Raw genomic sequence first — 21,239 nt, forward strand, 5'->3', positions numbered from 1 at the left:
TCGATATAAAACTTTTCTAAAAGGCCTAAAGGCCTTCGGGGTCGTCGGTATTGTTATTCGATCGGTGACGACAACTTTATTTCTGTTATTTTCTACTCACAGCGTCGAATCGGGCCGCGCGGCCTTTCTTCGACACCAAGGGCCTTTCGTCGATGGAACGCAGTCCATCCAAGAGATGCCCCAATTGTAACTCAAAATTCCCACACATAGATAAACACCCTGTGTGTAACAAGTGTTTATCACCTGAACACAATGAAGCCGACTGCTTAGCTTGTGCGCAGTTTCGTTGAAAGAAAACACTTCGGATTCGAAGAGCAGCGAGGCAGACGATGCAGAAGCCAGCACCTGACCCGGAGAACATCTTTGAAGACGACGAAGAGGTCGTCGAAGCTGAGGACTCAGACCAGCAGTCGGAGCAGGGGTCGGAACATGACTCCGACAACTACGTCGACGAAGAAGACGACATCGTCGAGGTAGGAGACGACGATCAAGGCATCGGAGCCATCGAGGACGACTCCGGCGAGGACATGGGGCCAACCGTGAGTACGGAGCCCAGTACATATAATGAAACGCTTCCAACGGCTCAGGTCGAGGCATCGCCGGAAGGCCTTAGCCAAGATCTAAACATCGATTCTATAGCCCCGCAAGTCTGCCCGGCTAAGAATGTAAGCCAAGAGCCATCGGTGCAACATTACCATTCCCTGGTAATATCAAAACCGAAAGTTCCAGAGGCAAAACAGAAACCGAAACTGATAGAGTTCCCACTCTTCGGACCAAAAGGCGCACATCCATGGGCGCCGACCCCATACAAAATGGCCACCCACAGGGATGCGTCTCATATCAGGGCTGTCGAGCCGAGAGCCAGTACGCCCAGGGACATGCCTAAGCTAAAGGCCGTCGACCCGACGAGATCGATGCTGACGCCAAGCAACACAAACAAAGGACTCCAGCAGAAGATGGTTGTCGAACCGAAACAAAAAGTCGAGAAGCCGAAGACGTTGCAAACAAGGACACTCGAGCCGAAGACAAGGGTCGAGGCCAAGGGGTCGATCGAGCTGAGGCAAAGTATCGCTCCAAAGCAACAAGCTCCGAGGACGACACCAAGCAAAAAAGTGGTTATCGACCAAACAAAAGCAGTCGGGTCGATACCAATCACGGCATCGAAAAAGTCATACAGCCTAAAAAGACTGTCGAAGCACAAAAGCCCCTCGGACCGATAAAATTCGAACTTCCGGTGCACATACGGCAAAGATCGGTCGAACCAACAACGGAAATAGAACCGACACAAACAAAAAAGGCTATAACGGGGAAAAGAGCTCAAGCACATGAAGAGCAAGAGCCCTCAACAGAAGAGCAGTCCAAACTCTGTGGACCAAGATACTGGCACAATTACCCTATTGAAAAGGAAAATCAGACCAGACACTTATGCTGAACACTACAAAATACCACTCAAAAAGAAAAGAGACTCTTCTACATCTCCAACTCTCTTTGAGCCTATTAGAACACAGGTGCAAGAAACCTATACATATTCTCCCTCACACACAGATGAGGATGTGGAATATGACGATAGTGAACTCTATAATTATCCAGTGGACAATGAGGATAACCAAAATCAACCGTGGACTGATGCTGTAGATCCTGCAGATTCTCAGCCCACGCAAGATAATACTGCATACCCTGTAAAAACTTCGCCTACAGAGGATACAGCAGCCTTCAATGCATTAATTGAAAGAGCGGCATACAACCACCACGTGGAAATGCATGCGGACCCCATTGAAGAAGACTTCCTTTTTGACACTCAACACTTCTGAAAGATCAGTGAAAACATTACCAATGTTGAATGGAGTGCTTAAAGACACTGGGGACATATTTAAAGAAACTACTAGGGCAAGAGTCATTAACCCCATGATAGAAAAGAAATACAGGCCAGCACCAGGAGACCCTACATATATTAAGGGACAACTGCCCTTGGACTCCTTGGTAGTATCCAATGCACACAAAAGTGCTAATTCTCAAACCACTGGCGAAGCTCCACCTCCAGTCAAAGAGTCTAAAATTTTGGAGGCTTTTGGCAAAAGAGTAGCTGCTCAAGCAGCTAACATATGGAGAATTTCGAACACTCAAGCCCTGTTAGCTAGGTATGACAGGGCACACTACGACACACTTGAGCACCTTCTCCAGCATCTACCTGACTTTTATAAGGAACAGGCAGAACTCCTAATACAAGAGGGAAAGTTAATATCTAACGCCTCCATCAAATGCGCGCTAGACGCTGCAGACACAGCAGCCAGGGCTATCAATACCAGTGTCATGCTCAGAAGACATGCGTGGCTCCGCATCTCTGGCTTTAAAAATGAGGTTCAGAGCACTTTACTTAATCAGCCAGTGAACCCTGATTATTTGTTTGGGCCTAATGTGGACACAATATTAGACAAGATGAAAAAGGATACCGAGACAGCCAAGTCTGTGGGAGCCTTGCAGTCTCAACAATTCAGAGGCGGCTCCTTTCGTCGCTCCGGCAACAGAGGAGCTGCAAGAGGAGGCTCAGCGCAGCAAACCTCATACAACAAAGGGAACATGCAAAACACCTACAACAAAAACAGTAGAGGTGGATACCGTGGCAATAACAGCAAAGGTAGAGGACGAGGGAATAACACCACCTGATCCTCTACCAATACCAAACAGTGACTTCTTGTCACTACCCCCAGACCATGTAACACCGGTCGGGGGAAGATTACAGCAGTTCCTACAAGTCTGGGAAAACATCACTACAGACAGGTGGGTGAGGCAAATTATCCAGCATGGCTATTGCCTTGAATTAATCTCCACACCTCCAAACATACCCCCAAAACACCGTCCTATGTCCGCAGAACACCTACACTTATTGCAGCAAGAAGTCATCGGCATGCTACAAAAGGGGGCCATAGAACCAGTACCCTTAGAACACCAGGGTACAGGAGTGTACTCACTATACTTCCTAATCCCCAAAAAGGACGGGTCTCTCAGGCCAATCTTTGACCTCCGGTCCTTAAACCAATACATTTTATCAGAGCATTTCCACATGCTCACTCTACAGCAAGTATTACACTGTTGCGTCAAGGAGACTTCCTCGCAACACTAGACCTCAAAGACGCATATTTCCATATACCGGTACACCCAGCACACAGGTAATATCTCAGGTTTACAATACAAAATCAGCACTATCAATTCAAAGTCCTTCCTTTCGGGGTGACAACAGCCCCGAGAGTATTTACCAAGTGCCTAGCGACGGTAGCTGCACATCTCCGAAGACAGCATATTCATGTCTATCCATATCTGGACGACTGGCTAATACAAGCACAGTCGGCCCAGCAATGTGCCAGCCACATGTCACACACTATTCACCTCCTGCACAGTTTAGGTTTCTCGCTGAACTACCCAAAATCCCATCTTCAGCCTGCCCACGTACAACAATACCTGGGAGCGACGATAGACACTCTGGCAGGGAAAGCACAGCCGAATTCTGTCAGAATAAACAGCATTCAGACGCTAATCCAAAGGTTCACGCCCCAACACTCGCTCCCAGCCCAAGTGTTTATGCAACTGATAGGTATGATAGCCTCATGCATTTTCATAGTCCCCCACGCAAGACTACACATGCGTCTGCTGCAGGAGTGCCTAGCACGTCAGTGGAACCAGGCTCAAGGACAATTAAACGACATAGTGTTGGTGACCAGTCGTGCATACAACTCTCTGCATTGGTGGAATCCACAAAACCTTTGCAAAGGACGACTATTCCAAGAGCCTGTACCACAAATAGTCCTGACAACGGACGCATCCCTGATAGGGTGGGGGAGCCCATGTCCTCCACCACACAGTACAGGGCTTATGGACCACGCAGCAGAAAAAGATGCACATCAACCTACTGGAGCTGATGGCAATTTTTATGGCAATGAAAGCTTTCAAAGTACATCTGTGCAACAAGACCGTGTTGATCCGGACGGACAACATGACGGCGATGTACTACATACAGAAGCAGGGAGGAACACACTCTCCACAGCTGTCACATCTGGCTCAAAGCATGTGCAAGTGGGCCATTCAAAGAAACATTTTTCTCATGGCCGAACACCTCCCAGGCAAGGACAATCAGATAGCGGATCTGCTCAGCAGACACAGCCAACAGATGCACGAGTGGGAGATTCATCCCACAGTGCTTCAACCATACTTCCAACAGTGGGGACAACCAGAGATAGACCTGTTCGCCACAAAACAAAACACAAAATGCCGGTACTTTGCCGCAAGGTTCCCACACCCGCAGTCTCAGGGCAATGTGATATGGATGAACTTGTCAGGCAAATTTGCCTACGCTTTTCCACCAGCACCGTTGATACCGCTAGTGGCACGCAAACTGCGCCAGCACTCCATGACGCTAATCCTAGTTGCTCCAACATGGGCGAGGCAACCGTGGTACACCACGTTCCTAGAGCTTTCCATGGTGCCTCATCAAAGATTAAAGCTAACACCCAGTCTCTTAACGCAGAGCCATGGAGACATTCAGCACCCAGATCCACAGCAGCTGAACCTTGCAATCTGGCTCCTGAAGTCATAGAGTTTGGCTACCTAAACTTACCTGCTGACTGCATGAACATTATCAAGGAGGCAAGAAGACCTACCACAAGAGCATGCTATGCTGCAAAGTCGAAACGTTTTGTCATTTACTGTAACAACAATGACATAAACCCACCAGACGCATCAACTCAAAATATCATATGCTATCTTTTGCACCTACACCGCTGCAATCTAGCCTATACATCTATAAGAATACACTTAGCTGCCATAGCAGCTTACCTTCAAAACAGGCAACACCTTTCCCTATTCAGAGTGCCTGCAATTAAAGCATTCATGGAGGGACTCAAACGAGTAATCCCCCCAAGACACCCACCTTCACCTGTCTGGAACCTAAACATAGTGTTAACCAGACTAATGGGACCACCTTTTGAACCTCTACACTCGTGTGAAATTCAATTTTTAACATGGAAAGTGGCATTTCTCGTGGCTATTACTTCGCTTAGAAGAGTTAGCGAACTTCAAGCCCTACCTATTCAAGAGCCATTTTTCCAAATCCACGCTAATAGGGTCGTGCTTAGAACAAACCCTAAATTCATGCCCAAAGTGGTGTCTCACTTCCACATCAATCAAACAATAGAACTGCCAGTGTTCTTCCCAAATCCACAGTCAGTACCAGAAAGGGCCCTGCACACACTAGATGTTAAAAGGGCTCTCCTATATTACATTGACAGGACAAAAGATTTTAGGGACACAAAACAGTTGTTTGTTGCCTTTTCACCACAACACAAAGGCAACCCTATTTCTAAATCGGGCTTAGCCAGATGGATTGTTAAGTGCATTCAAATATGTTACCTTAAGGCTAAGCGCACTTTAACAGTTCCCCCAAGAGCGCATTCAACGCGCAAAATGGGTGCATCCATGGCTTTCCTAGGGAACATCCCTCTAGAAGAAATATGTAAAGCAGCCACATGGTCTACCATACATACATTCACAAAACACTATTGTGTAGATGTACATTCCAAACAGCAAGCTGCTGTAGGACAGGCTGTTCTAAAAACTCTGTTTCAGACTGCTGCAGCTGGCACAGGTAGCCACCGCTAAGGGAGAGACTGCTATACATTCTATGCACAGATATGAATTCAGCAGCCCACATGCCTCGAACGGAATATGCTACTTACCAGTATGCATCTGTTCTTGGCATGTAGAGCTGCTAACATTCATATCGCCCACCCTCCTCCCCGGTGCCTGTCGCAGCTGTAGCATTCATTCTAATTCTCTTTTTCTTGCATGGACATCCATTACTGTACAACACTCCACATTTGCCACAATGGCAAAAAACAATCTTAAGGATGGAGAGGATGCCCATGCGCACTGTAGTCCAGGGGAGGAGCCACCTATCTCGTGATACTTCGAAGACTCTTCCAGGACAACAATGTGCAATCATCCGGACCCAACACTAGGCGGCGATCTATGCACATATATGAATGTCAGCAGCCCTACATGCCAAGAACAGATGCATACTGGTAAGTAGCATATTCCATACTGGCCAAGAAGCAGTGCTCTCGGAGCCTGCATGATCATTCCACCAGGGCCAACGCTGCTGCAATGAACGTCTGCCAGGTTGCAACATGGGCATTGATGCATATGTTTACAAAACGCTTTTGTCTTAAATGCCAGGTCCTGCAGGAAAGGTCTCTTCAATCGCTCGTTTCTGCAGGACCCTTTGGTCTTAGTCCACTCCCAGACCTTCTGCTAGTCCCCTAGATTGGGTGTCTGGTATGCCATCATTTCTTGCAGTGTTAAGACAATACACTATACAGACCTACTGCCATTTTGTGATTCAATTTCACCCTGCTGTAAACAACACACCTGTTTATTTACAGGTCACTTCTGACTCGTTTTGATCTCTTATCTGTTGTAGATGAAGATCTGGAAAGCTTTCTGCTGGTAGAATGTGTATTAAGTATAAACAGTGCAATAAAACTGGTTAAAAAAACGTTTAACTCCACCACAATGTTTTGTGCTTTGAAATGGAAACAAGGTATCCAATTATGCCCAGAGAAGCCTAGCTGTAGCGGACACGGGCATTAAAATGTTGAATAATGTTAACAGCTCAAATCCTGCCACGGTTAAAGAACAAAAAGGCAGGCTAGCTAAGCAAGTTAAATGTGAAGTCTACACTAATGGAAAAACTATAGTCAACATATAGTATATATTTTTTTTCACTCAAATATTCTCCTCTCTGTTTGTAGAGAGAGGTCGATTAGGAGTTTGTTTTGTATGAAGCAGAATTGTCCTTGTGTCCACCTCACGTTTATTATGTGTACATTACAGACATATGATTACTTGTTACAAAAGTCACAAAGAGGAAACACAAAGGTTATGTGTGGAGTGATGAACAATCCTGCCCGAGTTGCCAGGCCAGATCCCCTCAGAATAGGAAACGGGCAACCCCAGAACGTTTCTGCCTTCTGTGCCTCATCATGAAGTGCAACTTTATTCCTATGGCACCATGAGCCCAAACCCATGCCTGAGCATAATTGTTACACTTAGAGCATCTTCAGCAACATTGAGGTGATGGAGAAATGTATCTATTAATCTCAGGCACTTGCATTCACTAGGACAATAATTTCGTACCAAATGTGCCACTCTAGACAGAGATCCACCATATGCAGTCTTGATCCTTCTCCTATACAAACACCCCAGGCCGAACTGCCTGGCAGGCCACTGCAGACGGGAACACAAGCAGCCCCAGACCTGTTGGAGGAAAATAAAAAGGTGATTGGTGGAAGAATACTTGAATTAACCCCATCCACTGATATTTACTCTGGGCCACATTCCACTATTTTGTGTTTTTTAGTCCTGTTTGTAGCGCCAGACAAGAAGCACTGTCGTGCAAATCAGGCTTGACTTGTCAGCTTGAACTGGCTATACCTATTGGAGTATGACCAGTTCTTATTTCTATATGGCTGGTCTCAGTTTAGCATGGCAAATTGGGCAAAAAAACGATAAGATGGAATGCGGCACCGAGAAATTACTAGTGTCTCAGATTAATTCCAGTATTTCCCCATCATCTCTTTCATTTTCTCATATGTCTCCAAGTCATCCCTCAAGAAGCCTCTCAGAAAGCTGGCTTGAGACAGCCATCATTTTATATCAGTGCCCACCTTCTCGCAATCTGACACAGCAACTACTGAAATATTGGACTTTGTTTCTGGTGACAGAATGATGGCTTGCACTCTATCACGAGCAACACTCTAGCAATAGTTTCTGATACAATAGCATGCTAGGGCAAGAAGCACTCTTCTCCCAATCTCCAATCAGGAATTGCCTTAAGATGCTATTGAGGAAATTCCTGCCAATCAAACCATGGTTGTGGATGATTAACATAGCCCTAACATGTTTGTTGTTCTCACCTTTTAAGTATATGCATTCAGCAGACTTACATGTTGGAACATCAAGAAAGTCTTTCAAATGTTCTATACTTTTGCCAGGAAAGTGGGCAAGATCCAGACCTTCTTGAAAGAGAAACTTTACACCAATTATCATGTTCACTCTGAAAATAATTTCAGATCTTCAACTAAACCAATAATAAAAACAAATGATAGATAAGGATTACAAGAATTGAAACTGTGTTAGATCCTTTATTCTTAGTATTCTTAGATTTTCACAGAGGAAAAATTAATGGGATATAGGGAGCTAACATTTGTATAAGAAGGCTGAGCTTGGGTGTGGTCAAGCATGAAAACTAGTCTCCTTCATGACCTTCTGTATATACTGGAAGAACAAGAAGCACTAAAGTGAGCAATTTTTTACTATCTGTGTTGATAAAATCACATAACAAAGTGTTTGACTCAGCAAATATCATTTGACTCTTTAGGGTCGAAAAGTGTAGCGATGAAGTCCGAGTGATGAGGCCGGCATCTCCAGAACAACTGTCCCCAACAAGACCAAAGTCTAAAAATGTGGTGTGTCCGGCAGAGCCTTCTACTTCAGAGACCATTCCAATAGAACCTGACACAACAGAGTCCAGCGCCACACATGCACCAATGGATCTGCTTGTACAAACTCTCCGGTGAGCAGGTTATTCTCTCTGTTGCTTATTATAGAACAAAGCTTAATCCTCTGTACTATCTCCTGTTGTTGATCTTTTCTCCCAGCCACTCTTACTCTGTCCTGTATAATCTTTTAATCATGCTTCTGCCTGTACTTGGACGCAGGCCCAGGGACCATTGTCCTCTTTTTCCGTTGTGAATATATTTATTATTTCTCTGCCTATTGTGTGTTGCGAGCATTCCCTCCCTTTCCCTAAAAAAGAAACTGAAATTATCTGATCCTAACCCGTTCTCTAGGCTCCCAAGTTCTGATATTGTCGTGATTAGATACTTTGGTTTATTAACTCTGGTTCTGCTCTTAGTTCTTAATACAATTGTGCAATTGAATTTATTTAGAAAACATGAGATTGTCACTTGCAGTTATTTTGGCGCTAAAGGTGGAAAGAAATACATAAAGTATGTCAAGCAGCGAAAAAAAACCCAGGAGCAGCACAATTTGTGGGCCAACTGTGAAAGCATAACAAACATGAGCTATGTGGTGGAATCAATCAGGAGCCTCAATGGAACAGGAAGGTTTAGATTTTTATTTTTAAAAATCTAGTGGCAGATCACGTGAAGATCAAGGGGAATCTCGTTCCAGAGTTTGGGCCTAAGAAGTAGGAGTGACGATCCTCAGGATTGTGTCTTTGAGAAACATGGAAGTGAAAGCAGTAAAAGGGATCCTGATCGGAACACTCACCCTGGAAAATAGGAAGAGATTAGAGAGGATTGCAGTTGGCTTGTTAGCTAATCGTCCCCTTAAACCAGACATAGGACTTTAAACTAAATGCACTATTTGACTGGGAGCTGGTGCTGTGGCAGGCTGGCCTCAGATAAGTGATTGAATTTTCCAAACCCAGATATGAGGGGTACTGCCATGTTTTGGATCCTCTGCAACTTTTTGATTTGCAAGTCAACGTGATGGCTGTAAAGGACATTATTGTATTCCAGCCAATGCAAGTTAATTTAGCTGATGATTACTGCTCAGTTGTTCAGTTGGAGGATCAGGAGGAATTTGTGAAAAGCTTCAAGAGCCAGAAAGCTGGATGTGTGTTGAAAGAGAGGTCCTGGTCAACTAGATACCCAGATTGTTTACCATAAGCACAGAGCATGAGAAAGCCCACAGAGGTAGAGGCCAAAGACTCTATGACCCTCATCTATTTCTCACAAAAGATTAGAATTTCAGTTTTATCACCATTCAGCTTCAAGAAGTTGGTTGTCATCGGTGATTGTATGGCCATCAAGCAGATCTTTATCCATCACTTGTTGTTTTGCTTGGGCAATTTCCTACCTGCAACTATTTTTCTGTGTAGTTTTCTAATTGCATTCTACGATCACTCTTTCCTATTTTTTCACTCTCTCTAATTTTCTGCTTCAAACGTTTCAATTTGACAATCAATTCTTCTAGCCTCATTATTTTTGTTCTTTAACGGTTTCAATATTCTGCTTGTGTCTCTATCAATTCCTCACACCTCTTGCTCCATTCTATTTGCCTTAAACTTAATCGCTATCATTTGTTCTCACTTCGCTATATTTTCCAAAGCAATGTCATCTTCTTGCTATTTCCCTCTGTCTAGTCACCTTCCGTTTTCCTTTAATTTCTACTCCTACATCTTTGTGTTTACATATAGTGTATTCCCATGTTCTTCATTTTTCCAGTTAGATTATACTAGTCATCAATATTTTATGATACGATTAAATAATAGACATCAACTCTCAATACCTATATAGTACTAAAATACAATGAACATCCATTAACAGTATAAATACAGAAGGCTGAAATGCATTTTTACAGACTATAGCTTGAATAATAATCATGGCTGCAATCTATACAGCAGTATCTGAAAGAAACACGTTAGTTATAGAATCCTTACCTTAGAATTACCCCCAGGCGTCAGACTGGTTCTGAAAAGTTTTTTCGTCAGCAGTACCTCTGCGCGTCGGAAGGTGGCGTCGGCGGCTCCGTGTCCGTTGTTGGCGTTGTGGTTGCCGGGATGACGTCGTGGTAGCTACTAAAGACGCCACCTTCGCTCGGTACGTCAGTTCTTTCTTTTTCCACGCCAGACAGCGCAGATCCAGAGAAGGCGGTACCTCAAGTCATTTTTTGACTGAACTTTTTGAGCGACTGTTGTTGACGACTTTTTTGAGTCTGCGACTCCTGGTGCACGAGGGATGTCCGGATTCAAGGCATGCGGTTCCTGTACCTGACTGTTGTTGGTTACGGATCCGCACTGCGTGTGCCTCTATTGCTTGGAGCGCGACCACAACCCCAATGTCGAGCTCCGACTGCCGGTCCATGGCTCCAAAGACGTTTCGGGAGCAGTCCCGAAAGCTGCTTGAGCACCGGCAGTCGGCTCCTCTCCCTTCGAGGTCGCAAGGGAGGTTGAGGGACCGGTCGCAGAGCCATCACCATTCGTCCAAGTCATCGAAGTCTTCGCACTCGGGGTCGGGTAAGTCAAAGCACAAAAAGAAGTCAAAGAAGCATCAGCGCTCTTCGGCTTCTCCCCATCGGTCGGCTGACACGACGAGGGATGCGGGCGGTTCCCCTCCCACGGCTCCACGCGCGTATCCCAAAGAGTTGATTCCGGGCTTCCCTCCCTTCCTGGGACCCAGAGCAACTCCTGCCCTGCTTCGTAAATTGTATGAGTCGATGCACACCATCTTCGGGCAGCCCGAACCAGCCAGCATGCCCAAGTGCCGCAAGCCCCTGTTCACCCAGGCCTGGATCCGGAACAGCGCCGGTATACCTCATCACACCGCCACTGCCGCCGCTTCCTCTGGCACCGCAGCCACAACCAATACTGTTCGTGTCCCCGGCCGGCAACGAACCCGGCCTCCATCCCGATGTGGACTTTGAGTCAGACCCGGGGCGCACGGCGCCAAGAGGGGTTTTTGTACCCCTGTTCACTCCTGGGGTCCCTTTTCAGCCAGATTGGCAACCTGAGAATGAGGAGGAGGACTGGGATGGTCAGGTGCCCTTTAACTGATCAGCTAGGATATGAACAGGACTGGAAAGAGTAACTAGGGGATGCCAGTGGTCTTAACACCTCTCCTGACCTTGGCATGTTGTCTCCTCCTACTGTGGCTACGGAGGAGGGAGCGTCATACGCAGTGGTGATAGGTAGGGCGGCCGAGGCTCTCAACCTCGAGCTTCCTGCGGTCGCAAACACTGGGAAGAGAGCAGTTGAAAGCTCTGCTACATTGATCAAGATGCACTGAGATCTCTGAATCGTGCCACAGTAAGAAGAACGTGCACAAAGTTTGGCGTTGTATAGATTTCGTAAAGCATAGCTGAGGGCTATTTTAGTAACCGTAGCTCATATATTGTTACAGAGCCTTTTCGAGATCAAACGTTCAAGGAGATGTAAGCCCGAACATACTTGTGAAGCAGGTACAGTCTGAACTCGGGTGAATTGGTAGTTTAAACTGTTGACACTTTGCTAAAGGTCTTACAACCTTGTGCATATTTTACAAACCATACAGGAAACGACGTACTCGGCGGCATTGATAAGATTTGAATTTAACTGTTGCGAATCGTGAGTGATAATCGGTTTCCCTTTTGAAGCATGCGTTACACAATTGGCTTGGTGGAGGGTTTTTTAGAGTATTGTTTTTGTACTGATTTTACACGACTGACTTGACTGGGACAATATAACGCGGTCATATGTTTATCATTCTGGTATTTATTTTAATTATTTTTTGAATGAAGGAAAACATACAGTTCGAGGCATGTGGGCTGCTAAATTCATATCTTAGCATTAGATCGCCGCCTAGTGTTGGGCTCGGATGATTGCACATTGTTGTCCTGGAAGAGTCTTCGAAGTATCCTGAGATAGGTGGCTCCTCCCCTGGACTACAGTGCGCATGGGCATCGGCTCCATCCCCAGATTGTTTTTTTCCGCCATTGGGTTCGGATGTGGTCTCGACGTCTTACTGTCGGAACCAAGTAAAACTATCTTTTACCGGCCAAAAGGCCTCGATTTTCTTGCGTCGGTATTGTCTGCGCTCGGTCTCGAGTCTTCCGTCTCTTGAAGCCGGAATAAGCGGAGTTTTCTTCGCTTTCTAAACTTTGAGGCCTTCTCATCGCGACACGACAGCAGGCCATTACGGACATGGAGCGGAGCCCGTTCAAGTACTGCCCGCTCTGTGGGTCTAAGTACCCACACATCGATCTACACCCTGTGTGTAACAAGTGCCTTTCACCGGACCACGACGACGGCAAGTGCAAGGCCTGTGCACAGTTCCGCTCCAAGAAAACTCTCAAGCTTCGGCGCGCGGTGCGCTTGGAAGCTAGGCAAGCGGCCCCAGATCCGGAGAACATCTTCGGCGACCCGGAAGAAGAGGTCCAGGGTCACCTTCTACAAATCTCCCCATCACAGACGGAGGTCGAGGCGGATCCGGGAGACGACGACGGAGTCGCGGGTCAGGTCCTCGAATACGTCGAAGAGGTAGGAGACGACGATGAGATTTATGGGGCCGCGGCGGACAGCTCTGCGGACGAGCTCTGCCCCGAAAGTTTCGAGGACGACCGGGACACGGGATCGCCTGTCGGCCTTACCCTGGACCCGTTGCCGCAAGCCACAGCCCCGCCTTCGGGCCCGGCTACGGACTCACTTGCTGGGCACGATGTTTCGAAACCGAAACTGAAACCGTCGGGGTCGTCAACACCTAAAATGGCCGACCCGAAATCGAAACTGAAACCAAAGGACTCGAGTGTCCCTAAGATGGCTGCCGTGCCTGTGAAGAAGTCGGTGCCCGTCACCCCGTCGGCTCCGTCGACCTCCGGTCCGCAGAAGCCGAGGAAGTCTGTCGATTCCGATGCTCCGAAATCGAAGCCGACGCCCGAGGAAGGGGCCCCCAAGAAAGATGGTCGGCACGGATCAGCGGCTCCGGCGCCGTCCAAGCCCGCCAAGGTCGGCTCCAAAGAGGCTACGCCCAAGACGTCTGCGCCCCGGCCTCAAGATTCGGAGGAGCCGAAGAAGGTTTCCGCGCCCAAACCGCACAAGGCCCGCGAGGACGTCGGATCCGAGGGACCGCTCAAAGCATCCTTGTCGGCGACGAAACCCACTGGCAGTGTACCGTCCCCCATTGCGGAGTCACTGCAGAGAATCAGGGAGAAAGCCTTTGCTCCATCGGCTCCGATGCCATCACCGCAGCCGCAAAAGGACGCTCCGGCTAAGCCTTCTGGGAAACTCCTTTTTCTCTTGCCACCTAAGGAGGCGCCGAAAGCGTTTTCGACGAAATCGGCTCCGAAACAGGGTTCCTCGCTGCCTGACCCTCTTCCACGTCGTGTACTCGAATCGGAAGACGATTCAGAGCATTTCATCGATGCTGCCACCGGCAAGCTGACCCTCTATAAACGGAAGATCACTTCGGAGCCGGTGGACCCCTACGTCATCCCGTTGAAGAAGAAGAGGGTGCCCCTTGACGCCTTAGGCCTCACGGAACCGATTCAGCCTCCTCCTAGACGGAGCCCTACTCCCTCCCCAGAACACTCTGTGGGTGAGGAAGATGATGAGGATGAACAGTACAATTTCCCCATCGATGAACCTGATGTACAACCAGATTCATACGACGACACTGGTGACCAGAACACCCAAGGTGCGGGCCAAGACCCGCAGACCTTTAATGCACGTGCATCCCCGACTGAGGACTCAGCAGGATTTCATGCACTAATTGAACGGGCGGCGGCCAATCATGATGTGGACATGCATGCCGACCCGGTTGAGGAAGACTTCCTTTTTGACACCTTTGCCATATCTGAAAGGACAGTAAAGACACTTCCTATGCTGAAAGGTGTTCTCAAACATGCTGGAGACATTTTTAAGGAGCCTACGAGGGCTAGAGTGGTCAACCCTCGCATTGAAAAGAAGTACAGGCCTGCTCCTGCGGACCCCGTCTACATCCGGGGACAATTGCCACTGGACTCTCTTGTGGTTGCCAATGCCAGGAAACGTGCCAACTCCCAGACAACGGGTGAAGCTCCTCCCCCGGATAAGGAGTCCAAAGTGCTTGAGGCAGGAGGCAAAAGAGTGGCTGCACAGGCGGCAAACTTTTGGCGCATCGCAAATACACAGGCGCTCCTGGCGCGTTATGATAGGGCGCACTACGACACCCTAGAACAGGTTATACAACACCTGCCCCCACAGTTCCAAGAAGGCACCAAAATGCTTATTGAGGAAGGAAAGCTAATATCAAACGCAGCCATCAAGTGTGCACTTGACGCTGCGGACACAGCTGCTAGGGCTATCAACACTAGCGTTATGCTGAGAAGACAAGCCTGGCTCCGCATCTCAGGGTTCAAGCAGGATATTCAGACAACAATTCTGAATCAGCCAGTCAATCCTGATAGTCTGTTTGGTCCGGATGTTGACACCACCCTAGAGAAGATAAAGAAGGACACGGAAACTGCTAAGTCTATGGGGGCCCTGCAGTCCCAACAGTTTCGTGGCAGCAATTTTCGTCGCTCAGGTGCACGTGGAGTCACCAGGGGACAGATGGGTCAACAATCCCAGTTCTCCAAAGGTGGGGCGCAATCCTCGTTCACTAAGCAGAACAAGGGAGGTTATAGGAATAACAGCAACAGAGGTCGCGGCAGAGGAAACAACAGCTCCCGCACCTCGACTCCAAGCAAACAGTGACTTTCTGTCACTGCCCCCCGACCACCTAACGCCTGTCGGGGGGAGACTGCAGCAGTTCCTGCCCGTCTGGAGAAACATCACCACAGACAGGTGGGTGCGTCAACTGATCCAAAATGGTTATTGCCTAGAGCTGAAATCCACTCCACCCAACATCCCACCGAGGCAAAGGCCTATGTCCGCAGAGCATTTGCACTTATTGCAGCAGGAAGTAGTGGCGATGCTGCAAAAAGGCGCAATCGAGCTCGTGCCGGTGGGGGAGGAAGGCACAGGGGTATACTCCCTGTACTTCCTTATTCCAAAGAAGGACGGTTCTCTCAGGCCCATTCTCGATCTACGTCCCCTCAACCTGTACATACTGTCAGAGCATTTCCATATGCTTACACTGCAGCAGATTCTTCCCTTGCTAAACCAGGGAGACTTCTTGGCGACCTTAGATCTCAAGGATGCTTATTTCCACATTCCACTACACCCGTCACACAGGAAATACCTAAGATTCACTATTCAAGGCAGGCACTACCAGTTCAAGGTCCTACCCTTCGGAGTCACTACGGCCCCGAGGGTGTTCACCAAGTGTCTAGCGACAGTGGCGGCGCACCTCAGGAGGCAGAATATCCATGTCTACCCCTACCTAGACGACTGGCTCGTACAAGCCAAGTCAGAGCAACAGTGCGCCGCAGACATGTCGACTACAATTCACCTTCTTCACGATCTGGGTTTCTCCCTAAATTACCCAAAATCGCATCTTCAGCCGGCACATGTCCGGCAGTTCCTGGGTGCTACGATCAACACCCTGACAGCCATGGCTCAGCCAAACCAAGTCAGAATCGACAGCATTCAGTCACTGATCCAACGATTCCGACCGAGACACTCCCTGCCAGCGAGAGTGTTCATGCAGTTGATCGGCATGATGGCCTCCTGCATCTTCATAGTCCCTCACGCACGGTTACATATGCGCCCGCTCCAGGAGTGCTTAGCGAATCAGTGGACACAGGCTCGTGGGCAATTGACAGACCTAGTGTTGGTTACCAGTCGGGCATACGACTCTCTGCATTGGTGGACTCCACACAACCTTTGCAAGGGCCGACTGTTCCACGAGCCCGTGCCGCAGATTGTCCTGACGACGGACGCATCCCTCCAGGGATGGGGAGCACATGTGCTCACTTACACGGTGCAGGGACTATGGACGACGCAGCAACAGAAGATGCACATCAACTATCTGGAACTGATGGCAATCTTCATGGCGCTCAAGTCCTTCATTGTACATCTGAGCAACAAGGTCGTGCTAGTCCGGACGGACAACATGACCGCGATGTACTACATTCAGAAACAGGGGGGCACCCACTCGCCACAGCTGTCTCATCTAGCTCAGAGCATGTGGAAGTGGGCCATTCAGAGGAACATTTTCCTCATGGCAGAACACCTCCCGGGCAAGGACAATCAGATGGCGGATCTGCTCAGCAGATACAGCCATCAGATGCACGAGTGGGAGATACACCCTTCTGTTCTCCACCCGTACTTCCAGCAGTGGGGTCATCCGGAGATAGACCTGTTCGCAACAAAGGAGAACGCAAAATGCCGACTCTTTGCCGCCAGGTTCCCTCACCCACAGTCGCAGGGGAATGCGATATGGATGAACTGGTCAGGCAAATTTGCATACGCTTTTCCGCCAGCCCCTCTAATACCGCTGGTCGCAAGAAAGCTAAGGCAGCACTCCATGACTCTCGTCCTGGTTGCTCCAACGTGGGCGCGCCAGGCTTGGTACACCACGTTCCTCGAACTCTCAGTGGTGCCGCATCAAAGACTGCGCTTCACACCCAGTCTTTTGACGCAGAACCATGGAGACATTCAGCATCCAGATCCACGACAGCTCAACCTGGCGATCTGGCTCCTGAAGTCCTAGAGTTTGGATACCTTAACCTACCTCCAGAATGCATGAGTATCATCAAGGAGGCGAGGAAACCTACTACTAGAGCATGCTATGCTGCTAAGTGGAAGCGTTTTGTCATCTATTGTACGTCCAATGACATCAACCCGCTAGATGCATCTATTCCCAACATCATCTGCTATCTGTTACATCTCTACAAGTGCAATCTGGCGTACACTTCCATTAGGATACATCTCTCAGCCATAGCGGCTTATCTTCAGAACAGGCAGCACCTCTCTGTCTTCAGAGTGCCCGCCATTAAAGCCTTCCTTGAAGGTCTGAAGAGAGTCATTCCCCCAAGAACTCCACCAGCTCCGGTGTGGAACCTCAACGTCGTTCTCACCAGACTGATGGGGCCACCGTTTGAGCCACTGCACTCGTGTGAGCTCCAATTCCTTACGTGGAAAGTGGCCTTTCTGATAGCTATTACGTCTCTGAGGCGTGTCAGTGAGTTGCAAGCGCTCACCATACAAGAGCCGTTCATTCAAATTCACCCAAATAGGGTAGTGCTACGCACTAACCCTAAATTCCTCCCTAAGGTGGTGTCACAGTTTCATCTTAACCAAACTATCGACTTACCAGCATTCTTTCAAAACCCGCAAACGGTGGCGGAAAGAATGCTCCATACCTTAGATGTACGGAGGGCGTTGATGTACTACATAGACAGAACACAACCCTTTAGAAAAACAAAACAACTCTTTGTTGCCTTCGCACCACAACACAAAGGCAACCCGATTTCCAAAGCAGGCATAGCCAGATGGATTGTTAAGTGCATCCAGATATGTTATCAAAAAGCCAAGCGCACTTTAACAGTACCCCCCAGAGCACACTCCACACGCAAACTGGGGGCATCCATGGCTTTCCTAGGGAACATTCCTTTAGAGGATATTTGCAGAGCAGCCACGTGGGTCACACCACATACCTTCACAAAACACTACTGTGTTGATGTGCATTCCAAGCAGCAAGCAGCTGTAGGACAGGCTGTTCTCAAGACACTTTTTCAGGTTTCTGCAGCTGGCACGGGCAACCGCCGCTGATGGAGGGACTGCTATGTATTCTATGCTAAGATATGAATTTAGCAGCCCACATGCCTCGAACTGAATATGCTACTTACCAGTATGCATCTGTTCTTGGCATGTAGGGCTGCTAACATTCATATCGCCCGCCCTCCTCCCCGGTGCCTGTCGCAGCTGCAGATATACTATTGTATTTATTTCATTAGCATGGACATCCTTTACACTTTCACTCCATCTCCTGCCACAATGGCGAAAAACAATCTGGGGATGGAGCCGATGCCCATGCGCACTGTAGTCCAGGGGAGGAGCCACCTATCTCAGGATACTTCGAAGACTCTTCCAGGACAACAATGTGCAATCATCCGAGCCCAACACTAGGCGGCGATCTAATGCTAAGATATGAATGTTAGCAGCCCTACCTGCCAAGAACAGATGCATACTGGTAAGTAGCATATTCAATATGGTTATGTAAGGCTGAATTGGGTTTTACCCATTAAGATCTGACCCTTAAGTATCTAATGTATTTGGTGGAAATGTAATATAATCAAACTCTTAAGTTGCTGTGCATTACGCCTCAGATGAGCACGGAAAGCTGATATTATGTTTTATTAACCGGTTTTTGCCCCTGACAAAGGGACAGTGCGTCCCGAAATGCATTGGGCGAAGGGCGAAGATTCACAAGCATTTATATAATGATTTGTTAAAAACAGCGATTGTTTAAAAACCGTGATTGTTGTGAAACTGTTTTTGAATACAAATGAAATATGCAATGATGATGATGAGATCAGGATGCATATAAAGCACATGAAAATAAACATTGCTAAAAAGTTATTGTAAACACTTTAGATTGTTTGTTCAATGAAGTATATCAAAATAGCAGTGCATGCTTGAGTCCAGGTGATGAAAACCTGGCCACAATAATTACACGGGGATGTGTGCCATGTCGACTCTTCACTTTGTTCTGCACCAAGACACGCAGCCTGCAAAGGCAGGGTGTCAGGGTACAGGGCCTCGAAGTGTGGCACAGTAAGTGCTGCAGCCCTTAGAGGTCTTCCCTGGTCACAGTGCCCTGGGTACCTGTGGTACCATTTACCAGGGGCTGACATGTGGCCAGAGATGCCAATTAGGTTTAGGCTTCAATGCAGTTTTAGGGAAGGAACATAGGCCCTGGGTACCTGATTAGCAGGAGCCCAGGACACACTCAGTCAAAGAATGTAAGCAATTCAGCAAAAAGTGGGGGCATACCATGCAAGAAAGAGGGCACTTTCTCACAGCTGTCTGTTGTGCGCCTTCCCACCTATACCACTTCTGCCCATAGTGCTGAAGAAGATCAAGCGCGACCGGGCCCAAGTCATCCTTGTGGCTCCGGATTGGGCACGAAGAGTCTGGTACCCCGAACTGCTCAACATGGCCATCGATCCTCCGATCCGCCAGCCTCTTCGGGAGGAACATCTGTCGCAGCAACAGGGGACGGTCCTCCACCCGAACCCATCCAGCCTCCACCCCCTTGCATGGAGATAGAGCGGCGTCAGCTGACGTCTTTTGACCTGCCTCCCGAGGTTTGCGATGTAATCTTGGCAGCCAGGCGTCCCACCACTAAGACGGTATACGCCTGCCAGTGGAACACTTTTTTGGCATGTTGCACAGCAAAGGCTGTGGATCCCCTTTCTGCCCCTCTTTCTGAGGTCCTCTTGTTTCTTCTTTCTTTGGCCCAGCAGGGCTCTGCTCTGGGCACTATCAAGGGCTATCTTTCGGCCATCTCTGCCTTCCTTCAGCTTCCAGATCAACCTTCTCTTTTCAAGTCCCCAGTTGTTAATCATTTCTTTCCTCCTATTCCCTTCATTATGCCTCAGTGGGACTTTATTTTAGTCTTAACCTATTTAATGTGTGCTCCCTTTGAGCCACTTCACAACTGTCCTTTGAGGCTTCTGACACTTAAAACGGCTTTCCTGGTAGCCATCACATCTGCCAGAAGAGTGAATGAGCTCCAGGCTGTTTCCTCCAAGCCTCCTTTCCGGTCTGTCCATCCGGAAAAGGTAGTTCTCAGGACTCGTCCATCCTTCCTTCCTAAGGTTGTCACTGCCTTTCACATCGGGTAGACCATCACTTTGCCCACCTTCTTTCCGCATCCTTTGAAAGAGGAAGAGAGGCTCCACCGTCTGGACCCAAAACGTGCTCTTTTGTTCTATCTGGATCGCACAAAACAGTTCCAGGTGGATGACCAACTCTTTGTTGGCTACGTAGGCACCAAGAAAGGTCGGGCCGTACACAAGCAAACCATTTCTCGATGGGTCGTTTTGTGTATTAAAACATGCTATTCTATGGCTAAGAAGGAGCCTCCTGTGGGGCTATGTGCCCATTCCACCAGGGTGACGGCAGCCACTACTGCCTTGGGACGAGGAGTTCCTCTACATGACATTTGTCAGGCAGATGCTTGGGCATCACTGCACACGTTTACAAAACACTACTATCTGGACAGCCAAGTCCGGAGAGAGAGCTTCTTTGGCTGTTCTGTTCTCCAGGAATTTCTGGTGTGATCTTGGTTCGCAGACCCACCACCGGGGTTGGTATTGCTGGGGTATCTATTCTGAGGTAAGGAATCTATAACTAACGTGTTTCTTTCCGATGAACAAGTTATTTACCTTCGGTAATTATATATCTGTAAGAAACATTAATTAGTTATAATTACTTACCGCCCCACCTATCCTCCCCGTTCTGCAAACTGATTACTAGTGTTAAGGATATCCTTTCAGCGCCTTAGTTTTGTGCACCAGTGGTCAGTGTCTTGCATGGCTCTGCGTTTCTAGTGCGGAAAATTGTGTACAGAACTGATGTCAGCGCGCGAGGGCGTAATCTAAGTAGCTACTGCGACGCCATCCCGGCGACCACGACGCCAACGACAGAAGCAGAGCCGACTGATGCCACCTTTCGACGAGCACAGGTACTGCTGACAAAAAAACTTTCCGGATCCAGTCTGACGCCTGAGGGTAATTCTAAGGTAAGGAATCAATAACTA

The 21,239-nt window shown here is 48.1% G+C and overlaps 1 protein-coding gene across 6 annotated transcripts in view; it reads left to right on the plus strand.

Moving 5' to 3' along the window:
- MORC2 (MORC family CW-type zinc finger 2) overlaps positions 1–21,239 on the plus strand; it is a 597,165-nt gene that overhangs the window by 462,890 nt on the left and 113,036 nt on the right. For all 6 annotated transcript variants that reach the window (XM_078667274.1, XM_078667271.1, XM_078667273.1 and 3 more), the window contains exon 24: positions 8,429–8,623. In XM_078667274.1, coding sequence (XP_078523400.1) covers positions 8,429–8,623 — 195 coding nt within the window. The remainder of the gene's footprint in view (positions 1–8,428; positions 8,624–21,239) is intronic.

This window comes from Lissotriton helveticus, chromosome 11 (genome assembly GCF_964261635.1).
Source record: "Lissotriton helveticus chromosome 11, aLisHel1.1, whole genome shotgun sequence".
NCBI lineage: Eukaryota > Metazoa > Chordata > Amphibia > Caudata > Salamandridae > Lissotriton > Lissotriton helveticus.